We start from the raw sequence: 21,869 nt of genomic DNA, 5'->3' as shown, positions 1-21,869 counted from the left end.
CCGGAAGCACGAATTTTCTACATGTCAAAACATCTGGGGAGGCTTACATGAATGGCTCCATTCTTTATATCCTTCTGAAATTTTAGTGGAGTCAATGGTTTGCCAGTTTAGAAGTCTGCAAGGACAATTTTGGCTGTCATAATGACTAGGGAGTTCTACTAGCATGTAGTAGGTTGCAGCCAGGTAAGGAAAACAATGTGCAGCAGGGCAGTCCAGAACAACAGTGCCGTCCTACGAAAATGCAAGCAGTGCCCCCACTGAGGAACAACGACAGGCGCTACAGGAATTCCTGAATTCAAAAAGCTATGTTATACTCACATCGCCATTAAACTAGTATTTTTAAACTGGCCCACAATTTAGCATTAGCTTTCTTTCTTTGAAAGTGCCCATGGAGTATGCAATTAATCAAGTAAACATTCCTACTTGTGAAGGTAAATTAATATTGCCCTATACTTATTACGCAGGAGGCAGAGATTTTAATGCTTCTACCTTTTTATTTCTCAATTACTCCTTTATGAAACAAGATAAAAAATTCTTCAAGGTTTCAAATTATTTTGTAATATTAGATAGTAATATCAGTATAATTAATCTGAAAATAAAAACAAAATAACTCTGGACAGAAAAATGAACCAAAGACCAACTAACTAAAATCTTTTTACAAAAGCAAACAAATCAAAATTTTTTTTGTCCACAATATCAGTGAATCTCAGATTACCTGATACTCTGGTTAATACAGTTATCATCTCTGCCAAACTGGAGTTAGAGTAACAAAGTTAGGCATATTTATACTCACCATTTTAAGCACTCTTTGAGATTCAAAAACCAATAGAAGACACTGTAGGCCCTCAGAAAAATCACTATAAATGTAAGTATCTTATCGGTAAGCATAAAAATGTTCTCCTTGATACAAAGCCAAATAAACTAGTTTTTACACAATTTTAACATCAAGAATTTAGGGGACAGGCAATAAATATTATTATAATGCAAATATATCTACACAGTGATATTCTTTTATTTTAACAATTCCGAATATAAGATTCTGAATATAAGAAAGGACTGAATTTATTCTACATTCTAGCAAAATTATGCCTCTGCTTTTCAGATAAACAACAAAAACAGATTCCATAATAAGCAAACATATTTTCCATTTACTGTCACCTCATTTTCTGACCCCTGAGCTGCTGAATCAAACTCTCTGGGACCTAAACACATCAGGCGTATTCTTGCCTTAGTGTTTTGGCCAAGATTATTTCATTAAAGAAGAGGCCCTTGCTTCACTACTCTGCCTAACTAAATTTTACTCACCCTTCAAGGTCAAGTTTACATCCTCTCCCCTCCACAAAGTTTTCTATATCCACCAAGTACAAGGTGAGCTCACTTTCCACTGAATATTTCTCACTTTGCAATTAAGTATTGTTTGCTATTCCCTCTCTCCACCTACCACTAGATTATTAGTTGCTTTAAGGGGATAGTATCTTATAGGATGGTCTTCTATATTTATAGTCGGTGACCATGAATATGAAACACTTATGAAATACCTATTGATTTGTTTCTTCACTATTAGGCCAAATATTAATTCCATTAATTTTATATATTTTCTATTTATTTACTTTTCTATGAACATAACCGCTTTACCTTCTCTTAAGGTAACAATTCTTTTAATGTTAAGGACTGACTTTATTTTAAACCCTCCCAGTTAACAGGTGTGTTTTAGGTAGCAATATAAGCAATGTGAAATCAACAGTTCAAACACAGCCCTAGAACACTGAATAAAATGGCCCTAATATCTTTCCTTTCAATTTGCTTTCTAAGTGAAATCCAAAATAATATTTACTTTACTTTCTTCTGGCTAAAGATCCCCAAGATCACCTAATTCCCTGTCCAATTTTGCTCTTCTATCTTAAGCAAACTGCTTTTTGTGTTTGTATTTCTCAAACTGGCAATCCACCACTCACCTCAAGACAGCCCCATGCTGAACCATATTAACTTTGCTTTCATTTCAGTTATCTTTTTTAAAAAACAGCTTTGTGGAGATATAATCCACATTATCCCAGTTATTTTTCTTGAGGTCTGTAAATTCCTCTCTTAGAGTAATTTAGAGTTATATACATAGTATATTTCTCTTTTTAAATTTTTCTAAATTTTCATGAAAAGTATACATATTAAAGTGTAAGTCTACATTCCCAACTGTGGTAAGACCGTTAAATTGATTCTCTGTTAACCTCCCCTTTCTGCAGTCTATCTCTGCCTTCAGGATGGCTTACCAGTCCTTTGTCCTGGAGGCACATCATCAAAGTACACACATCTCCTGTTGCCTGATGATTCACCAACATTACTGCTTCATCTTTTGAAATTGCTTTAATATCTTCCCCCCATTCCATCACTGTAAGAACAAAAAGTTTCAAAGCTGTCATTTAAAAAGTTTATACATTTCCAGAAGCCTTATATTAGAAACACTGGTGCACATTAATGATGATACATCACTTAGCTAAAACTTCTAAAAGTTTAGAACTAAGTTTATTTCCTATAAAAATCAGGATGTTCATGTTTTATAGAGACCCAAAATATCCGTTAAAATGTAAAACGGCCATACCTTTGATTTAGAAATTCTATTTAAGAGTTTATCCTATAGAAACATTTGTCCAAACAGGCAAAGATATGCACAAAGGATATTTATTGCAACTTAAGTGTTCACCAACAGGGGAATGGATAATTTTTATATAATGGAAGAGTATAAACCCATTAAAAGAATGGAGGATATCTATATACACTAACCCAAAAGGACTTATCAAGTAAACAAAACATACCACAAAACAGTATATATAATATAATCCCATCTTTTCAAAGAAGGAATAAAATTTACATGTAACTTAAGGCATTGAAAAAAGTCTGGGGAAATGAATTCAAAACTTAATACTGATCATCATTGGGAGGTGGTTCCCAAAGCCCCCTTAAATTCTACTTTATAATAAAATATGCAAGTATTATAAAATGTGTAAGCATTTTCATTTTACAAGAAAACTAATTAAGGATGTTACATTTATTAAAAATCTCCAGATGAAAAGTCAATGCACCAAAACCTATATGTACACTCTAAGGAAAATAATGATATCTCCAAGTAGTTACGCCTCAATTTATACCAAATTTACTACACGCAAAAAAATAAAATTGAGCACCAGTGTCAAACATCAGGACTCTCCAAAGAAGGTTCTAGGTTCCTCAAATGTCTGACGTGAATTACCAGAGGCTGAATATATGTTAGCATTCACTCATCTCACTCACTGCTATAAGGAAAGAAGTTGACTCACCTGTGTGTAATAGTTCTGGATGAAATAGGGATGGGAGACCTGTTGCTCACCTGCTTTACCTCTGCCAGCCTCCCTCCTTCACAGTCACCTTTCACTGTCACCCCAATATAGCGGAGCTCCTCATAAGAGTTCATTTGAGAAAAGAGTTCTGCTAATTTTTTCTTTTTATTAAAAGCCATTTAAGGGCTTCCCTGGTGGCACAGTGGTTAACAATCCTCCTGCCAATGCAGGGGAAACGGGTTCGAGCTTTGGTCTGGGAAGATCCCACATGTCGCGGAGCCGCTAAGCCCATGCGTCACAACTACTAAGCCTGCGCTCTAGAGCCGGCGAGCCACAACTACTGAGCCCGCGTGCCACAACTAGTGAAGCCCCCACGCCTAGAGCCTGTGCTCCGCAACAAGAGAAGCCACCGCAGTGAGAAGCCCGCGCACCGCAACGAAGAGTAGCCCCCGCTCGCCGCAACTAGAGAGAGCCTGTGCACAGCATGGAAGACCCAATGCAGCCAAAAAAAAAAAACAACCAGCCATTTAAGCAAGGCATCTATGCATTCATTTTAAAGATCTTAAAGACTTGTATTAAGGGAATTTCAGCTGGGCTGAACATATATTCAGTTGTGGTACCTACTTGCAAAGTGATGTATTCCAGTCATTCTCTCAGAAGTTATTACTAACACACAAATAGCTTACACTGTATGGTGAAAGCTTTTAAGTTTTTAAAATGAATGCAGAATGGAAACTACATTACAGATGTCAAGTAATCCTTAAGGAATAGACGTAGAACACTGGGGACAGCCCAGCAGCACCAACTTTCCTTCACAGCGGCCTTTCCTTTCCCAAGTTGCCAGTGAAGTTTAGCTGACAAGCTAACTTTACTGAAACATACTTGAATAGCTGATATACATTGTGTGTGGGAGCAGGGGGAGTATAAATTGGTACAAGAGTTTTGGAAGTCAATTTGGCGATATATATATCAGAACTAAGAAATGTGAAAATCCTTCTACCCAGCAAGTCCGCTTCTAGGAATTCATCTTACAGATATACTTATTCATGTGTAAAATGACACATATGCAAAGCTCTTTATTGCAGCATTGTTTATAAGAGCAAAGATGATAACAGCTAAAAAGAGAGACTAGCTCAAATTCATAGAAATTTCTAAAATGGTGGTTGACAGCAGGGAAAACTGGGGAGTTGTTTAATTAGTATGGAGTTTTGGTTTTGTAAAATGCAAAAGTTTTGGAGATTGGTTACACAATAATGTGAATATACTTAATACTGACACTTAAAAATGGTTAAAATGGTAAATTTTATGTTATGTGTATTTTGTCACAATTAAAAATAAAAAGGGAGACTAGTCAAATTATAATATATCCATGCAATGGAATATTATGTAATCATAGCATTTTTACACTAATATGGAATGATATACTCTAAGTAATAGAAGCAAAGTGCAGAACAATGTGTGAAGAGAGAATATATTTACTAAATGAAAACTCCTCATATCATGTCTCTGTTGACAACCCTTCAATGAATGTGAGCGTGCCGTACACATGCACACATACACACACACACACACACACACACACCATTCTTTCATTAATTCATTCTTCACTCAATAAATCAGCATCAGGCACTGTGGATATAAAACAAATAAGAACAAAAGTATTATTCTAATGCAGTTAAAACACTCAAGAAAAGTCTAACTTGGTTCTATAAATATTAGGCTATTAAGAGGTAATGTGAGGCTTCCCTGGTGGTGCAATCGTTGAGAATCTGCCTGCTAATGCAGGGGACATGGGTTCGAGCCCTGGTCTGGGAAGATCCCACATGCCGCGGAGCAACTAGGCCCGTGAGCCACAACTACTGAGCCTGCGTGTCTGGAGCCTGTGCTCCGCAACAACAGAGGCCGCGATAGTAAGAGGCCCGTGCACCGCGATGAAGAGTGGCCCCCGCTTGCCGCAACTAGAGAAAGCCCTCGCACAGAAACGAAGACCCAACACAGCCAAAAATAAATAAATAAATAAATAAATAAATAAATAAATAAAATTTTTAAAAAAAGAGGTAATGTGGAAGGTCTTCTAGCTCCACATCTATATAAATAGATGTTTCATAACCAAATAGTCCTTTAATGCAATTTCTGCTACATGAATGGAAAATACTAGATACCTAGGCCTGTGCAGTAGGAAAGCATACGTGTGAATATAACTGCAAATAAAAATAAGTTTTCTACTTAAAATGTATCTTACTTGCTTTATATAAAGTAGATAAATCTAGTGTGTTGGTTTAAATCTCAAAATATAAATTGAATTTAGAACTCTCTGTTCTGGCTTAAATAGTGTCCCACCAAATTTACATCCATCCAAAACCTGTGAATGTGACCCTATTTGGAAACAGGGGCTTTGTAGATGTATCAAGTTAAGATGAGGTCATAATGGATTAGGATGGGCCCTAAACCTATATCCAATATGACTGGTATCCTTATAAAAAGAGGGAAATTTGGACAGAGATACACAGGGAAAATGCCACACGACAATGGAGGCAAAGACTGGAGTGATGTGTCTACAAGCCAAGGACTGCAGACAACCACCCAAAGCGACCAAGAGGCAAGGAAGGATCCTTCCCACCAGAGCCTTCAGACAGAACACAACCCTGTCAGCACCTCAATTTCAGACTTCTAACCTCTGGAACTGTGAGAGAATAAATTCCTGTTGTTTTAAGCCACAGGAACTTTGTTTGTGGTACTTTGTTATGGCAGCTCTCTGAAACTGATATACTCCACCCTCCTCAATTTTCCCAATCCTTTCTCTTTTCCATTCTATTCCCCCAAAATTATAGTTTTTTTCTAACCAACTATAGGAAAAGAACAACAGCACTGTATTTTAAACATCCAGAACATTATCATAGAAATCTACCATTATGTATTATAAATGGTTCTCAGTGTTTATTTCTATAATACTTTCAGGGTATAATCATTAAGAGTTAATCCAATACATATTTTATCTCTCAGCCATAACTTAGCTAAAATTAATTTTCAAACTAAATGTCAATTTGCTAAGACTCACACACATACTAAATCAAACAAGTGAAGGTAGAAGGATCAACTTTTTAAAATTATCCTGATGTAGCAATAAAGTCATGTTGGATTTTATAATAATCTAAATTTTATTCAACAATAAATTTCATTTCCAGTATCTATGGTATTCTTCTTTTACCAAACCATTATATACTTCAAAGATCACTGTTAGAAAGTTATATGACTAACAAAATCAAGATTAAAAAATGCTTGTAGAGAAAAAGCATTTATTTTATGTTTGAAATAGCTATGTTCCTCAAATCATACCCTGCTATCCAAACCAGTAAGTATAATAACGGAGCCAGTATCTTAATCAAGGAATAGAATTATTCTCATGTTAAAGAACAGAAGCTATGGATGCCTGCCAGTTCTTACATTGTACTTGATTAGAAGGACAAAAATATTTTAACACACTGTTCTGTGAAAGGAATTCTCAAAAAAGAACTGGGTCAGGTCCACTATTTCCAAAGGGAATGAAAGACAACTGAGTAAAAACTGGAAGAAAAGTTCCCTAGTTGTAATTGAATTTTTAAAACTTCTTGTTAAAAACCAAAGCCAAAGATTATCACCCACTACACACACACACACATACACGCACACACATTAATAAACCTCCCCCAAAAGTTTTAGACTAAAATTGATCATGACAGTTCACATCTCAAAAAGAAAATAAAAACAACAATAAACCATCACAATTTCCTTAAAAACAGTGATGCTAAAGCTGTTATACTGACCCACAAAACAGAATTAATGTGGAGAAGAAAGGTTGCTTTATACACGACCATAACAGCTTACTTCTCAAAGTGCAAAAAAAAATGCCTGCAAGCTGATGCCACAAACTATTTTACCATTCTGTGACTCACTTAAGAAACATTAATAATATCATTATGCTACTCAAACGTATTGTGAAGATGACTGAGATATAAATGACAGAATCACAGACGTCCTGGGCAATTAGATTACATGACAGTTGAAGTTACTTTTGAAATCACTATTAACTAAAAGAGTCATACAACTACTGTGTCACGTAAGGTCAGGTATTCTAATATGAATAGTAAAGATTAGAGAGCAAAAAAACACATGAAAGAATCTCATGTAGCTCAAGAACTGTGGCTTTCAGTAACACACATTGGAGGCAGAGTGGGTTGGATTCATCCAAAGTTAGGGGTTAGCAGAGGAAGATAAAAAGGGAGTGAGGACATGAAGGGTAGCCGTGAGAAAGTAGATTAAGGTACTGATTAATGGAGAGGAGACTGGTGAGGAAAGGAACCAAGCAAGGGGGTAATTCACTAAAGAAAACAGAGGGAGGGCTATTATAGTAGAGATACTTGAAGCCATCCCCCATCTCCACCTTTACCCATCCTACTCAAACCCCCATAGATAGGGCCCAGACGTTGTGAGAAAGCCTCCGGGTGAATCTAATGTATATCTGTAAATAAGAACCACTGGAATTTTAGCTCTGATGAGTTTTGTTTTATTTTCTTAAAACAAGTATACTGAACATACTAGGAAGTTGTGGTCAGTGCCCTTTTTTTGGCACTTTAATTAATTTAATTTAATTTAATTTAAGAGGTTAAACTTGAGGAGGCAAGGCTCAAGGTGTAGCTTTTGGAGGGGTTGTTTAACTAAAAGAATAATAGTAGCATATATTATTAAATAGATATATAATTAAATACTAATAATCTTAATAGCCAACATTTATAGAATGCTTACTATGTGTCAGGCATTAATAATTAGTAAGAGAAAATAATTCACATTATTTTCCTATGTAATCTTCACAAAATCCCAAATGTACAGACACTGTTATCCCCAATTTACAATTGAAGAAAGTGAGACACAAAAGGTTAAGCAGTATCTTCAAAGTTACACAGTTAGAAAGTAGGGGAACTGGGATTCAAAACCACTGTATCATGCTGTCACTGCTGGCAGGCTACATCAAGGAACCTTGAGAACAGTAACGGGTAAGTTGCCCACACAGCCCCTGACGTTGCCCATGATTATGCCAAGAAGTGGGGTGGACAAGCCAAGTCCCAAAGTCCTCAACAAATAAGGTTAGTGGGCGGCAACAATAAGGAATGGTGCAGAAGCCAAGGATCAAGTGTTTTTTTTGCATGACAGTTGAATAATAAACAAGTCTAAAGAGGCAAAGAATACCTAAGAAAAATAAAAATCAACATTGTCTTTGGGCCCAGGATACAGGTATCTTAAATTTAATGTGCTCAATACAGAACCAGCTCTTTACCCTAGCCTTCTCCGTCTCAGTGAAGGACACTATCATTCACCCAGTCAATTCAAGACCAAACCTAAGACCACTTTTGATTCCCCCCTTTCCTCAATTCTCCATATTTAATCCATCTCTAAGTCCTTTGGACTCTATCTCTAAGACACATCCTGCAACCTCTATGTCTCTCCTTCTTTACTACTACTACTCTAGGCCAAGCCATCAATACCTCTTTCTTGGATTTCTGAAGTGACCTCCTAACTAGTCTTTTCACTTCCACTCTAGCTACCTGCTTAAAAGAAAACTTTAAAATAGTTGCTAATTTCAAATACCAGTATAATCTAAATCACCACTGGCAAGAATGGAAAAAGAAAGAGCAAGAAAGTCAAAGATAATAAGTGAGAATTAACTCTAACTGGTATTGAGATTTGCTTTAACTTAAACCCAGACAGTTTCCAACAGGGGAGATATTGGTATCTCGGGAGAAGCAATTCTTCCTGCAGTCATCAGCATTGCAAAACTTTTAGCACACCTGGCCAACATTCTCTGTTACAACCCTCAACAGCCTACACATTTCTAACATCCCACCCCCACCTCTATCCATTTAAAACCACTAAGTTAGAAAGTTCAAAATGATTTAGGTCAATATAAGCCTGTGGTAAAATCAGAGTGAGGTTAAATAACAAATGAGAATAGTACAGACAACATGAGGACTAAGTGAACATGTGCTTATTAAAAACAAAGATCAAGCCCTCTGATGCCTGACCTTTACCCACTCAGCCCCAGGATATGGCAGCAAGAGTCTGGAGGAGTCTTCTCTAGGAAATCTGATCAGCTCAAGAGAGAAGATCTAAAAATACTGACATTTAGGATTCTCCAGTGAAGTATTCCAGTCAGATTATCCTACAATGAGGCTTAGTGTGGACAAGACGCAGCCACTAACAGGGCTACCAATCAACTTTATAGTCCCCTACTCTTAAATAAGAACAGATCATCATGTATTACCAGATACCCAGAAAAAGCCTTTAATGTGAAAGACAGAAAATAAAGCAGCCTATTAAAGAAATTGATTTTATAGTCAGAAATCTTCCAAAAAATAATTCTTCTGGCCCAGATGATTTCACTAGCAAATTCTGCCAAACATTTTAAAAAGAAATAACACCAATTCTATACAATCTCTTCCAGAAAACAGAAAAGAAGGGAAAACTTTCAAGTTTACTTTAGAAGGCCAGCATTACCCTTATACCAAAACCAGAAACAAACAAACAAACAAACAAAACTATAGACTTATATCCATTAAAATCCTCAAAAAATGTTAGAAAATGGGATCCAATAATATACACTGCAACCAAGTAAGGTTTATCATCACAGGAATGCAAGGTTGATTGAATATTAAAAATTAATCAGTGTAATAGTCCACCATATTAACAATCTAAGGAAGAAAAAACTCATGATTATATTGGTATGGTCTGAAGGTCTGTGTCCCCCTAAAATTCAAATGTTGAAGTCCTAACCCCCAAAGGTGATGGCATTAGCAGATGAGGACTTTGGAAAGTGATTAGGTCATAAGGGTTGAGCCCTCATGAATGGGATTAGTGCGCTTATAAAAGAGATCCCACTGAGCTGTCTAGCCCATTCTACCAAATGAGGGCACAGTGAAAAGGCTATGAACCATGAAGAGAGCCCTCATCAGAAGGTGACTATGCTGGCACCTTGTCTTGGACTTCCAAGCCTCCAGAACTATAAGCAATAAATTTCTGTTGTTTATAAGCCACCCAGCCTGTGACATTTTGTTATAGCAGCTCAAACAGACTAAGTCACATATGAATTGATGCACAAAAAGCACTAAACAAATTCCAATATACATTCATGAAAAAAACTCTCAGTAAACTGAGAACAGAAAGGAATTTCCTCAATGTAATAAAGTGTTTCTACACAAAACCTATAGTTAACATAATATTTAGTATTAATTATATATGAGTGCTTTCTCCCTAAGATTGAGAATAAGGCAAGGACGTCCAATCTCACCTCTCTTATTTAACATTATTCCAGAAGTCCTAGCCAGTTCAATAATGCAAAAAAAAAGAAAAAAGAAAAAGAAATGAAAATCATACAGGTTGGAAAGGAAGAGATAATTCTGCCCATATTCACAAATAGCATGACTGTCTCTGTAGAATGTCCCAATTAATCTACAAAAAGCTCCTATTATTAATAAGTGAGTTTAGCAAAGTTACTAAACAACTACAAACTCAACAGTAAGTATCAATCATATTTTTATACTAGGAATGAATGATAAGAAATTTTTAAAAATTAAATCCAACTTACAATAGCTCAAAAAATATACTTAGGTATAAATCTAAAACACATGGACAGGATCTGTATGCTGAAAACTACAACGTGCTGATGAAAGAAATCAAAGAAGGCCAAAATGAAATGAATACCATGTTCATGGATTGAAAGATTCAACACATTAAAGATATCAATTCTCCCACAAATTGATCTACAAGTAAAACACAATTCTAATCAAAATGCCAATAAGAATTTTTGCAGATACAGGCAATTGGATTCTAAAACTTATAAAGAAAGGCCAACAAACTAGAAAAACCAAAATAACTTTGAAAAGGAAGAATAAAGTTGGAGGAATCACACTACCCAATTTTAAAACTTACTATAAAGCTACAATAATCAAATGGCATGGTATTGGTGAAGGATCAGACACACAGATCAACAGAGCAGAAAAGAGAGCCCAGAAATAGACCACACAAACATGGCTAAATGATTTTTGACAAAGGTGTAAAGTCAATCCAATGGAGAAAGAATAGTCTTTTCAAAAAACAATGTTAGAAAAATATGAAACCTAAACCGATACCTTATACAACAATTAATTTGAAATGGATCATATAGTTAAATGTAAAACTTAGAACTCCAAAACTTCCAAAAGAAAATTTAGGGGAAGACCTCCATGACCTGGGGTTAGGCAGTGTTCTTAGACTTGACAGAAAAAGCATAACTCATAAAAGAAAAAAAATCAGTAAATTGCACTTCATCGAAATTTAAACCTTTTGCTCAGCAAAAGACACTGTTAAGAGAATGAAAAGACTGGGAGAAAATATATGCAATCACATATCCAACAAAGGATTTGTGTCTTTGTATCCAGAATACTTATAGAACTTCCAAAACTCAGCAGTAAGATAACAAACCACCCAATTAAAAACCAGGCAGAAAACTTGGACACCTCACCAAAGAGGATATAAGGATGGCAAACAACCATATGAAGATGTTCAACATCATCAGCCACTAGGGAAATACAAATTAAAACCATGACGAGCAACCACTATACATTTACTAGAATGACTAAAATTAAACATACTGATAATACCAAATTTTGATAAGGATGAAGAAAAATTGGAACTTGTAGACACTGCTGATAGAAATGCAAAATGTATAGCCACTCTGGAAACAGTCTGGCAGTTTCTTATAAAGTTAAAAATACACTTACCATCTGACCCAGGAAACCCACTCCTGGGTATTTACCCTAGAGCAGGGGTTAGCAAACTTTTTCTGCAAAGGGTCAGCCATTAAATATTTTAAGCTTTGCAGGCCACATATGGTCTCTGTTGCAAATTCTTCTTTTGTTGTTGTTGTTTTTTACAAACCTTTACAAATGTAAAAGCCATTCTTAGCTCATAGGGCCATACAAAAACAGGCAACAGGAAAATTTGGCCCATTGGGCATAGTTTGTTGACTCCTACCCTAGAGAAATGAAAACTTAAGTTAATACAGAAACCTGTACATGAATGTTATACCAGCTCTATTCATAATTGCTAAAAACTAGAAACAAACCAAATGTCCTTCAGTAGCTGAATGGACATAAACTGCGGTACATTCATACAATGGAATACGACTCAGCAACAAAAAAGAACATTCTAATGATACATGCAACAACTTGGATGACTTTCAAAGGCATGCTGAGTGAAAGAAGTCAGTCTCAAAAGGTTACATAATGCATAAATCCATTTTATGACATTCTCAAAAAAGACAAAATTATAGTGAAAGAGAACAGATCAGGAATTGCCAGGGGTTAGAAGTTGGGGGAGAATGTGATTACAAAGGATAATGATGACTAAAGCATGGCAGATCTACAGATAATTTTTGCTCTGTTATTTTTCTTTCTTTTCTTTATATTTTTCTGTTTTCAGCATTTGACTTATTACTTTTGTAATTCAGGAAGGTTTTTCTCCCCAGATCAAAGTATTAATGGAAGATACTACTAGTGGGCTGCACTCTTTTTATCTGTTTCTTAAATGTTCATTTTCTCACTTTCACTAACTAAAAACCTCTCCCCCTGACTAGTCTGGTTCAAATGTATTTTATTAAACCACTGAGAGTTGAAGTAGCTAAGACTTCACATCTTAAGTTTCTTTTTATAGTATGTTCCAATAAAAGTACTTCACTCTATGCAAAATGCTCAACTTGCTCAAAGTTTTGTTCTCTCAACCTTTTAAATAGCTTCTTACATTCACTTGTAAGTTGACCAACAGAACACTATACTAAATTCAGAGATGGGGATTTAAATCAAAGGTACTTTAATTTGTTTCCATTGGGAAAAGTGTAAGCAGTGAGATTAAGTAGTATCTGCCTTAGGCTGCTAAAATGAGTAATTGGAAGAAGGGAAATTCTAACTTCTCCTAAAGGTAAAGGATTGCACCAAATTGCTAGGAAATAAGTGGGCAATGTAGGTACTTCTCTGCTTTGCTACGAGAGCTCTAAATAGTTTTAGAATCAGACTATTACATATGGTAGGGGTTTTGATTTTAATGAAGTTTACAGCTAGAAAGGAATTTACAGATATCTGAATCCAAGTTCCTCACTTCACAGATATTTTATCAAATACAAGAAACAGAACTCTACGGCTGCTTCTTGACTGACCGAATTAGTTGCAAAGAAAAACATACAGATGGTGAGGATAATTAATTTACAGCACCTCCTGCTCACTATCCCCCAAAGCACTTACTGATGTATTCATTCATTCAACTAGTTTTATTCTCTTCATAGAGAACCAGGATTCTACCACTGCGGGGGACATAAACATACACAGGGATTCTATCACAAAGTAATTAACTCATTAAATTCAACTATAGGAACTTAGCAAAAAAGAAAGAAAGAGAGAAAAAGTAAAAGGTGAGAGAAGAGAGAGCATGGAAGGGCAGAAGTAAAAGACTGAAACAGAGAACATTTTAAATAGTACAAGCAATTTTGCCAGCCTTTCCAGTCCTCAGATCTATGCCCTGGAGGAAGCTTGAGACTGGAATTGTGAATCTGCTGCTCCTCATCAATACCGCTGGCATGTGCCTATCATCATGCCAGCATCCTACTGAGGCAGCAGCTCACTGAGCTGGATGATTTCAGTTTTTTTAAAAATACATTTTCTTCCATATAAAACTTAAGCAAACTTTTTAACTGATGCAATATGATCCCTGCCCTCAAGAGATCTGCTCACTTATTGGGAATAAAAGATAAATTGGGGATTAGTGCATTACACATGAAGTTATGTACCACAGGAGGCAGGGAAAGAAGAAATCATTGGGAGCTAAAACATGAAGGGAAGAGATACCAAAGACATGGGAGAAATGGCCTTGAACAGACAGTTGCTATTGGGAAAAATGGAAAATGAGGTTGTATCTGTAAATAAGAGGTCAGATTACAGAGATACTTTTAGAAGTCAGATACTACAATTTAGGCCAGGAGATATAAAATCCCTTTTTTTGTCACCAGGCAGGTGACAAAAGTGAGGGAAGTGGGCTTCCTATATGACAGAAGAGAGCAGTGGGACTGTGTTAAAAACAGAGTGCGTGCCCCACCCCCAAAGAGGGCAGCTACCTATCCAGCTCCAGGCTGTTGCCGATATCTGGGAATGTGGACCCCGGTTACCAGACCCTCCAATTTTTTAAGAGTAATTGGAAATTTCAGAGTTTGTATGAAAGTTAAATAAAGAGGAGATTAACAATGGAGGAAGGTTCCTGGGCAAGCAGGCAGGAATGGAATCTAAGCAAAGGGACTGGCTCTTGATAGAAAGGACATTCTGCAATGTAACAGGAAGAATAAAGGAAAGGAATACCAAAAGATGCAGCTTAAGAGGTAGGCTTGGGCCAGGCTAGTAGAGCACCAGAATTCTGCACATTATCTCACAAACCACAGAAACCAGCAGGAAAGGAACTGATAATATGTGGGATGGAGGGAAGGGATGAAGGGCTGCAGGGATGAGGGAGAGTAGCTAGTTGTTAAGTGGGGGATTTTTTTTTTTTTAAGGTGAGAATGTCTTTAGTATCTTTATATCCTGGAAGACTAAGAGCAAAGATAGGAGATAGTAATCAGTAAGGTGAAGCAAGAGAGATGGGATGTTAGCTTTGGGTAACAGACTTATCTACAGATGAATGAGGGTGCGAAGAAGTTGGGGGAGGAGGACAGAGAAAAGGGGAAGACTCTCCACAGCACAGTTCCAGGGCACTAACCAAACCCATGGCAAAGAGGCAATGAGAGGAGTTAAAAACTGACCTGGGGAAGAGAACTGCTTAGAAAATCACCACGAACGTAGATATCCTAAGTGGAGCTGAGCTAGACAAAATTGGGGATGCCCCTTAAAATGAAAGAGCAGAAAGCACATAGAAGCATTCATGCCAGCCAACTGTCCAAGAAGCCTGAAGCAAAGAAGTTCATGGTTGGAGCTAATATACCCTCTGAGTTGAGGCTTGGCCATATTCCTAAGCTTTGAAACCTAGGATACTAAAAGAAGAAAGTACTAAGAATATAATCAAAGGAGAAACGAATTAATTGTACCACATATTAGGAAAACTTTCTTATTTTAAAGGACTTTCACTCATATTCTCTCAATTGCCACAGCAGCACCATAAGGCATAACAGGCCATATATCAATCTTATTTTTTTATGTGGGTGAATAATTTTTTTTAACATCTTTATTGGAGTATAATTGCTTTACAATGGTGTGTTACTTTCTGCTGTACAACAAAGTGAATCAGCTACATGTATACATATATCCCCATGTCTCCTCCCTCTTGCGTCTCCCTCCCACCCTCCCTATCCCACCCTCCCCATCCCACCCCTCTAGGTGATCACAAAGCACTGAGCTGATCTTCCTGTGCTATGCGGCTGCTTCCCACTAGCTATCTACTTTACATTATATCAATTTTATTCAAAGATAAGAATCTGAGAAGATATTGTAAAAGATAATACTGTAAGTAAGCACTATAAATCTGACTGAAATCTAAGTCTGTTGGACCCTAAAACCAAACTATGGATAGCCCCTGTCTAATGAAATTATTAACCATTCAATTAAAAGGGAAGTGTGCTGTTTTCAAGGTATAATGAAAGTAGCATGGGCTTTAGAGTAGAAGACTTTCATTCAAAGACCAGCTCCATCCCTTGCTAGCTCTGTCATCCACATTAAGCAAGTTACTTAACTTCCAGAAGTCTTCCTTTTCTCATTTGTTTAATGGGGTTGATATTATTTCCCTCTCAGGACTGCTTTCAATATTTATAGGAAGCCGCATGTAAGCACTTGCTAAAAAGTCTGGCACATCAGGTACTCGATCAAGGTAAGTTTTTCTTCTCACTGGAAGGATTACCAGTTATCTATAGTTTACACAGAAGTTAGTCTCCTTGCAACAGAATTAAGTAAAAAGGATTGGAAAAGGTTTTTATTTTAACAGTAAATCTTATTAGAAGATAAATCGTTCCTAAAGGAACCAGAGAAACTAACTCAAAAAACATACTATAAATTGAAGAATCTAAGTCACAAGAAGAAAACATCATTTCAAGTTTGGTATTAAAAGGAGACATGACATAGAGGAGAGACTAAATAGACTAGAATACACTAAGGTGTAAAGCTCTTCTCACTGAGCACGGAGTTCAAACCTGGAGTCCATAGGGTCCATAAATGGACTTCAAAGAGCTGTGAACCTCTTGAAACTGTTTGTAAAACTGTGAGCACGTGCAAAGGTGCTGTGGTCAGCCAAAAAATGCTCCCCTACCTCCACTCCACAAGATATCCATGTCAAACCTCTGGAACCTGTGAATGTTACATTATACGGTAAAAGGTGTGATTTAGTTAAGGATCTTGAGAAGAGGAGCTAACTCTGGATTACCTAGATGGACCCTCAATCAGTGACAAGTGTCCTTACAAGTGACACACAGAGAACAGACATAGAGAAGAGGAGGCGGCCACAGGACCCTGAGGTAGAGCTTGGAGTGATGCAGCCACAAGCCCAGGAATGCTGAGAGCTACCAGCAGCTAGAAGAGACAAGGAATCTCCCCCAGAGCCTCTGCAGTGAGTGCAGCCCTGCTGACACCTCGATTTGAACTTCAGCCCTCCAGAAACGTGACAGAATTAATGTCTGCTGTTTTAAGTGCTTCTGCAGTCACTTGTAATGGCAGCCACAGGAAATTGATATAGGTGTACTTTTCTGAGAGGAGGGTGCAGAGCTTTCATCAGACTCTAGAAGAGGTTCTTATGAACCCCCAAAGGTAAAAGAACTACTATGTAGAAGATTAAGCAAAACCATCTACAAACAAAGGAACAAGAAATTTTTTTAAAACCTGCAGAACAAGTAGTTACTTGGATAAGGTCCCATAGTTAGTAAATATTGAAGTAAGAAAATAACAAGCTGTCCTATGATATCTAATCCAATATTCATTTCACTATCTCTTGGAGTTCAACCCTACAAATGCATTAAAAGGCATTGATTCCCAAACAATTAAATAGCCTGTTAAAAATATAGGTTCTCAGGCTCCATCTCAATATATTGATCAGAATCTCCAGGGTAGAGAAGTTCATAAATGTACATGTTAAAGCTCCTCTTGATAATGCAGATGTGCAGACGAATTTGGGAACTACTACTATAAGGCAAGGATCAGTAAACTTCTTCTCTAAAAGGTCAGATGGTAAAACTTTTAGGCTATGCAGGCCAAGAGGCAAAATTGAGGATATTATATAGGTATTTACATAACAAATTTGTTTTTCAACACATTTCTACAAATTTTTTATTGACAAAATTCAAAATATAAAAATAATTGAATACAACTTTTTGCAATATTGGTCTACTAATGAGAAGAATAAAATTCTTTCTTGCGAGGGGTAAGATTTTACTTAATTGGGGTTCAAAGTTAGTGTTTCCTATCATCAGCTCAAGATCAGTTGCAAACCGTCATCTATAAAAACCTCCTGAGCTGGAAAGGACTTACAAAACAAACAGGCAGCGGGCTGGATTTGGCTTAAGGGCTGTAGCTTGCCAACCTCTGCAGGAAGGTATAAGGAAGAAGAACAAGCCACAGCCCCTGCCCTGAAGCAATTGACAAGTTAGTTAAAGAGACAGGAACAGCAAAGGTGAAATCAACCGTGAAAAACATGAAGCAGAATTCTGAATGTTTTATGTTGTAGAGCAGTGAGTCCTAACTGTTTCAAGTATGAAGAGTCTTTTTTAATGTCACAAAATGTGACAAGCCCTGGGCCTGGCAATACGGGCACTCAGCGCACAGAGGAATGATACATGAAATCTGAGCATTTCACCAACACTTGTCTTACTGTCCTACATTAGTAGCCTAATAAATATTTGGCTTTATATCTTGTAACAGTTACCCCCTCCATCATTAATAGACTGTTTCTCAAAGTGAGTGGTATAGCATTCTAAAATTAATTTAAATTTAAAAAAAATGTGGCAGAGATCTATGCTAGTAGTTTTTTTAGCAATGAGTGAAAAGATCTGTAACAAAAAGCAACTGTAAAGTCTATAATGCTTTTAAGGGATTTCTTATTAATCAAAACAGCAGCTACATATATTTGAAAAGTATTAACATGTATTTATAAGACCCATTATTTATACAACCACAGATGTTACTTAATATGTGTATGGATTCTCGACCCCCTGAGGGAACTCTGAAGCACTGCCGAAACTCTCAGCCCAAAGGTTCATAACCACAGTTACAGAGTAGATGCCAAAGAGGTTCAGAAAGAAGGAAACAGTAGAAACTGGAGTAGGGGGCAAGGACATCATAGGCTTAGATAAGGAGATAAATTTTCAAAGAAACTGAAGAACAGATTTTAGGGACAGGAAGGATATCAATGAGAAAATGCAGAGGGGCCAAGGGAGAGCAGCCTTACTGAATAAGAGTTGAGAACAGGATCAAATTATGGAAGCTCTGTCACCAGAGCCAGCATCTAAGTGCTTTCCATGTTTCATCGTATCATGGAGCCCTGATAAGCTTTCTCTCATTCAGTCTTAGAATAGATTCCTAAATACTTGAGGCGTGTAAGTAAATGACCCTGGTTTCATCAGGTACAACTCTAAGTGGATTGAAAGCTAAACTTTTAAATCTTAAAAAAAAATTTTAAAGCCTTCCCTTGACCCAATTTCTCTCCTGCAACTATCACTCTCTATTCCTTCAGAGCCACGCTTCTGGAAAATCATACATTCATGTTTCCATTTTAGCTCCTCCAGTCACATTCATCTCCAACCCGCTCCAAGCTAGTTTCCACTTCTACCACCTCAACGAAGCTGCTCTTGCCAAATCAATGAAAGACTAAACCAGCTCTCATCTTACAAAAGGTAAACTCTCAGCAGCTCTCATGGAGAGCCCCAGCCCTGGAACACTGCTGACTCTGACACACACTTGTAGGGCAGGCATTCGTTCTACTTCTCTAGCTGCTCCTTCCCAGGCTCTACCACCCTCCTCTCCCCAACCTCCAAATGTTGGCATGCCCTCAAAGTCTGACCCTGGGCCTCTCATCACTCAGTACTTACAATCTCCCTAGGTGAACCCACCCATCTCCATGGCTTTAAATACCATTGGTAATTTCCCAATTTATCTTTCTAGCTCAGGTTTCTCTTCTAGCTCAGGTTTCTCTTCTGAGTTCTAGACTGCATATCCACGTCTACTTCAGAGCTACACTTAGATGCTTCTCACTCAGCCTATGTTCAATTTTCATCCTTCCTCTCAACATTGCTCCTTCTCTGGGCTTCCCTATCCACCCAGCATCTCACAGCAGAAACCTCATGGTCACCCCCGTCACCTGCGCATGTATTCCATCCTTTATGTTCACTCCCTCAGCAAGTCCTGACAGATTTCCTCCTATAAAACTCTCCAATTAGTTCACTCCTTTCCATGTCCACTGCCGTCACCCCTGGACCAAGCACCTATCACCTCACCTGGGGAAGCTGAGAATCTTCCAGAGGGTATCGCCTGCACACTCTCACTTCTCTCTAGTCCATTTCCACAAAACAGGCAGAATTACAGATACGAATCTGATTTCATCATTACAGTTACAAATTTCAGATACGAACCTGGGTTCATCATTCCCTTGCTTAAAATCCTTGCATTGTTTCCTCTTAGGATAAATTTCAAACTCCTCAGTAAGCACTCCAAGGCCTCAGTGGACTCGGCCTCATCGGCTCACGCCCACCAACACCACCACCCCTACTCCTCTCCTCTTCATTCACTCCATGCTGCAGCCAACCTGGCCTTCCCTTTGTTCCTCAAACATGACAAACTCTTTTCATCCTCTGTATATGTGGCCCCTCCCCCAGCATCACCTGGTCCACTCATACTTGAAGTCTGAGTCTCAACATCACTTTCTCAAGGAGGCCATTCCTCCCTGACACCATCACCTCCAGAACAAGCTCTCTGTTACTTATTCTTATAGCCTCTACACTTGTTGTTTTCACACTTGTGATTACACGGTTATCATGTGACTCCTTCTGTCTCCCACATGAAAAAGTCAACAGGAACTGTCCTGTTTTATTTGTCACTGTTTTATTTCCACCACCAGCATGGTGCTTGATGGAGAAAGCACTCAAATATTTGGTATTAGAACAGGTGACTGAATGAGTTAGAAGGTAGTTAAACATAAATTGCTTGGAAGCATTTCATAATTTACAAACATAAAATTCAGTTAATATTTTAGTTAGACTATGGCTTAAATTACTAACAATAAATTATTTTTATTTATTGATTAAAGCACAAGAACTATATTGAGATATACTATTAGCTAAGTGTGAATATCCTCAAATGTATTTCTAAAACTATTCCATAAAGTTAGCTTTTATTCATTTAGACATACCTTTCCCCCAAAGGTTAATATAATTGTTTTCCTAGGCATTAATATAATAATAATAATAATGGTAATAATAATAATATTATTATTTATAGAGTACCAAACATCATGCTATTCACTTTACATTTAAGCTTCACAAGAGATAAATATTATAACCTCCATTTTTAAAGATGGTGAAACTGAGGCTCAGAGAAGTTAACTAGTTCAGAGTTATACAATTAACAATGGGTGGTAGCAGGACTCAAACTCATACTAACTCATAAGTCAATGTTTTGGGACTTCCCAGGTGGCAAAGTGATTAAAAATCCGCCTGCCAATGCAGGGGATGCAGGTTCGAGCTCTGGTCCGGGAAGATCCCATATGCCGTGGAGCAACTAAGCCCGTTCGCCACAACTACTGAGCCTGCGCTCTAGAGCCCATGCTCTGAAACAAGAGAAGCCACCGCAATCAGAAGCCGGCGTACCGCAACAAAGAGTAGCCCCCGCTCGAGGCTACTAGAGAAAGCCTGCACACAGCAACGAAGACCCAACGCAGCCAAAAATAAATAAATTAAAAAAAAATTTTTTTTAGGTCAATGTTTTTTTCTAATACGTCATGCTGTCTCCAATATCATACTTATTTAGCAATAACTATTATTTGTTAAAAATACAACACCTGTATATAAGTATTTGAGGCTTAAAACAGCTTTAAATGATTATTTCAGCTTTAAAATGACTGCCTAATTTAGTCTCTCATATACAAAAACTAATTCTATCCCACCCATAAAAAACAGCCTGTGACTCATTCAGAATGACACCCTTTTTCCTTATCCATGTAATCCATACTTTATTCTATAACATAAATTTAGCTTCTAGTTAATTTTCTTCTCTGCAAAGACCTCAATTAACTTTAAAATTAAATTAACTTTAAAAAATGGAACCATCACATGAGCGGGAAATCTGTATATTGAGCTCCATTTTTCAGAAAACTTTTCCCAGAAGCATTTTGAACACATAGTTCATAGCAAACTCAACTATTCCCAAAGCCATCCATCAAAGTAGAAACTATGCCAAAAATCCTTTTGGTAGAAATTAATCTAAATCACACTCTCTAACACAGTATTATACAAATCAATAACTTTGCTAACTGGCAGTAGGCAGTCAATAA

At 37.2% G+C, this 21,869-nt stretch overlaps 1 protein-coding gene across 4 annotated transcripts in view; it reads right to left on the bottom strand.

Annotated features, from left to right (window-relative positions):
- LPGAT1 (lysophosphatidylglycerol acyltransferase 1) overlaps window positions 1–21,869 on the bottom strand; it is a 77,005-nt gene that overhangs the window by 41,603 nt on the left and 13,533 nt on the right. For all 4 annotated transcript variants that reach the window (XM_036852363.1, XM_036852388.1, XM_036852372.1 and 1 more), the window contains one exon: window positions 2,265–2,383. In XM_036852363.1, the coding sequence (XP_036708258.1) occupies window positions 2,265–2,383 (119 nt within the window). The remainder of the gene's footprint in view (window positions 1–2,264; window positions 2,384–21,869) is intronic.

The sequence above is a fragment of the Balaenoptera musculus genome, chromosome 1, assembly GCF_009873245.2.
Source record: "Balaenoptera musculus isolate JJ_BM4_2016_0621 chromosome 1, mBalMus1.pri.v3, whole genome shotgun sequence".
Lineage (NCBI taxonomy): Eukaryota > Metazoa > Chordata > Mammalia > Artiodactyla > Balaenopteridae > Balaenoptera > Balaenoptera musculus.
Note: the sequence above shows the minus strand (reverse complement) of the source record. Positions and strands in the feature narration are given on the sequence as shown.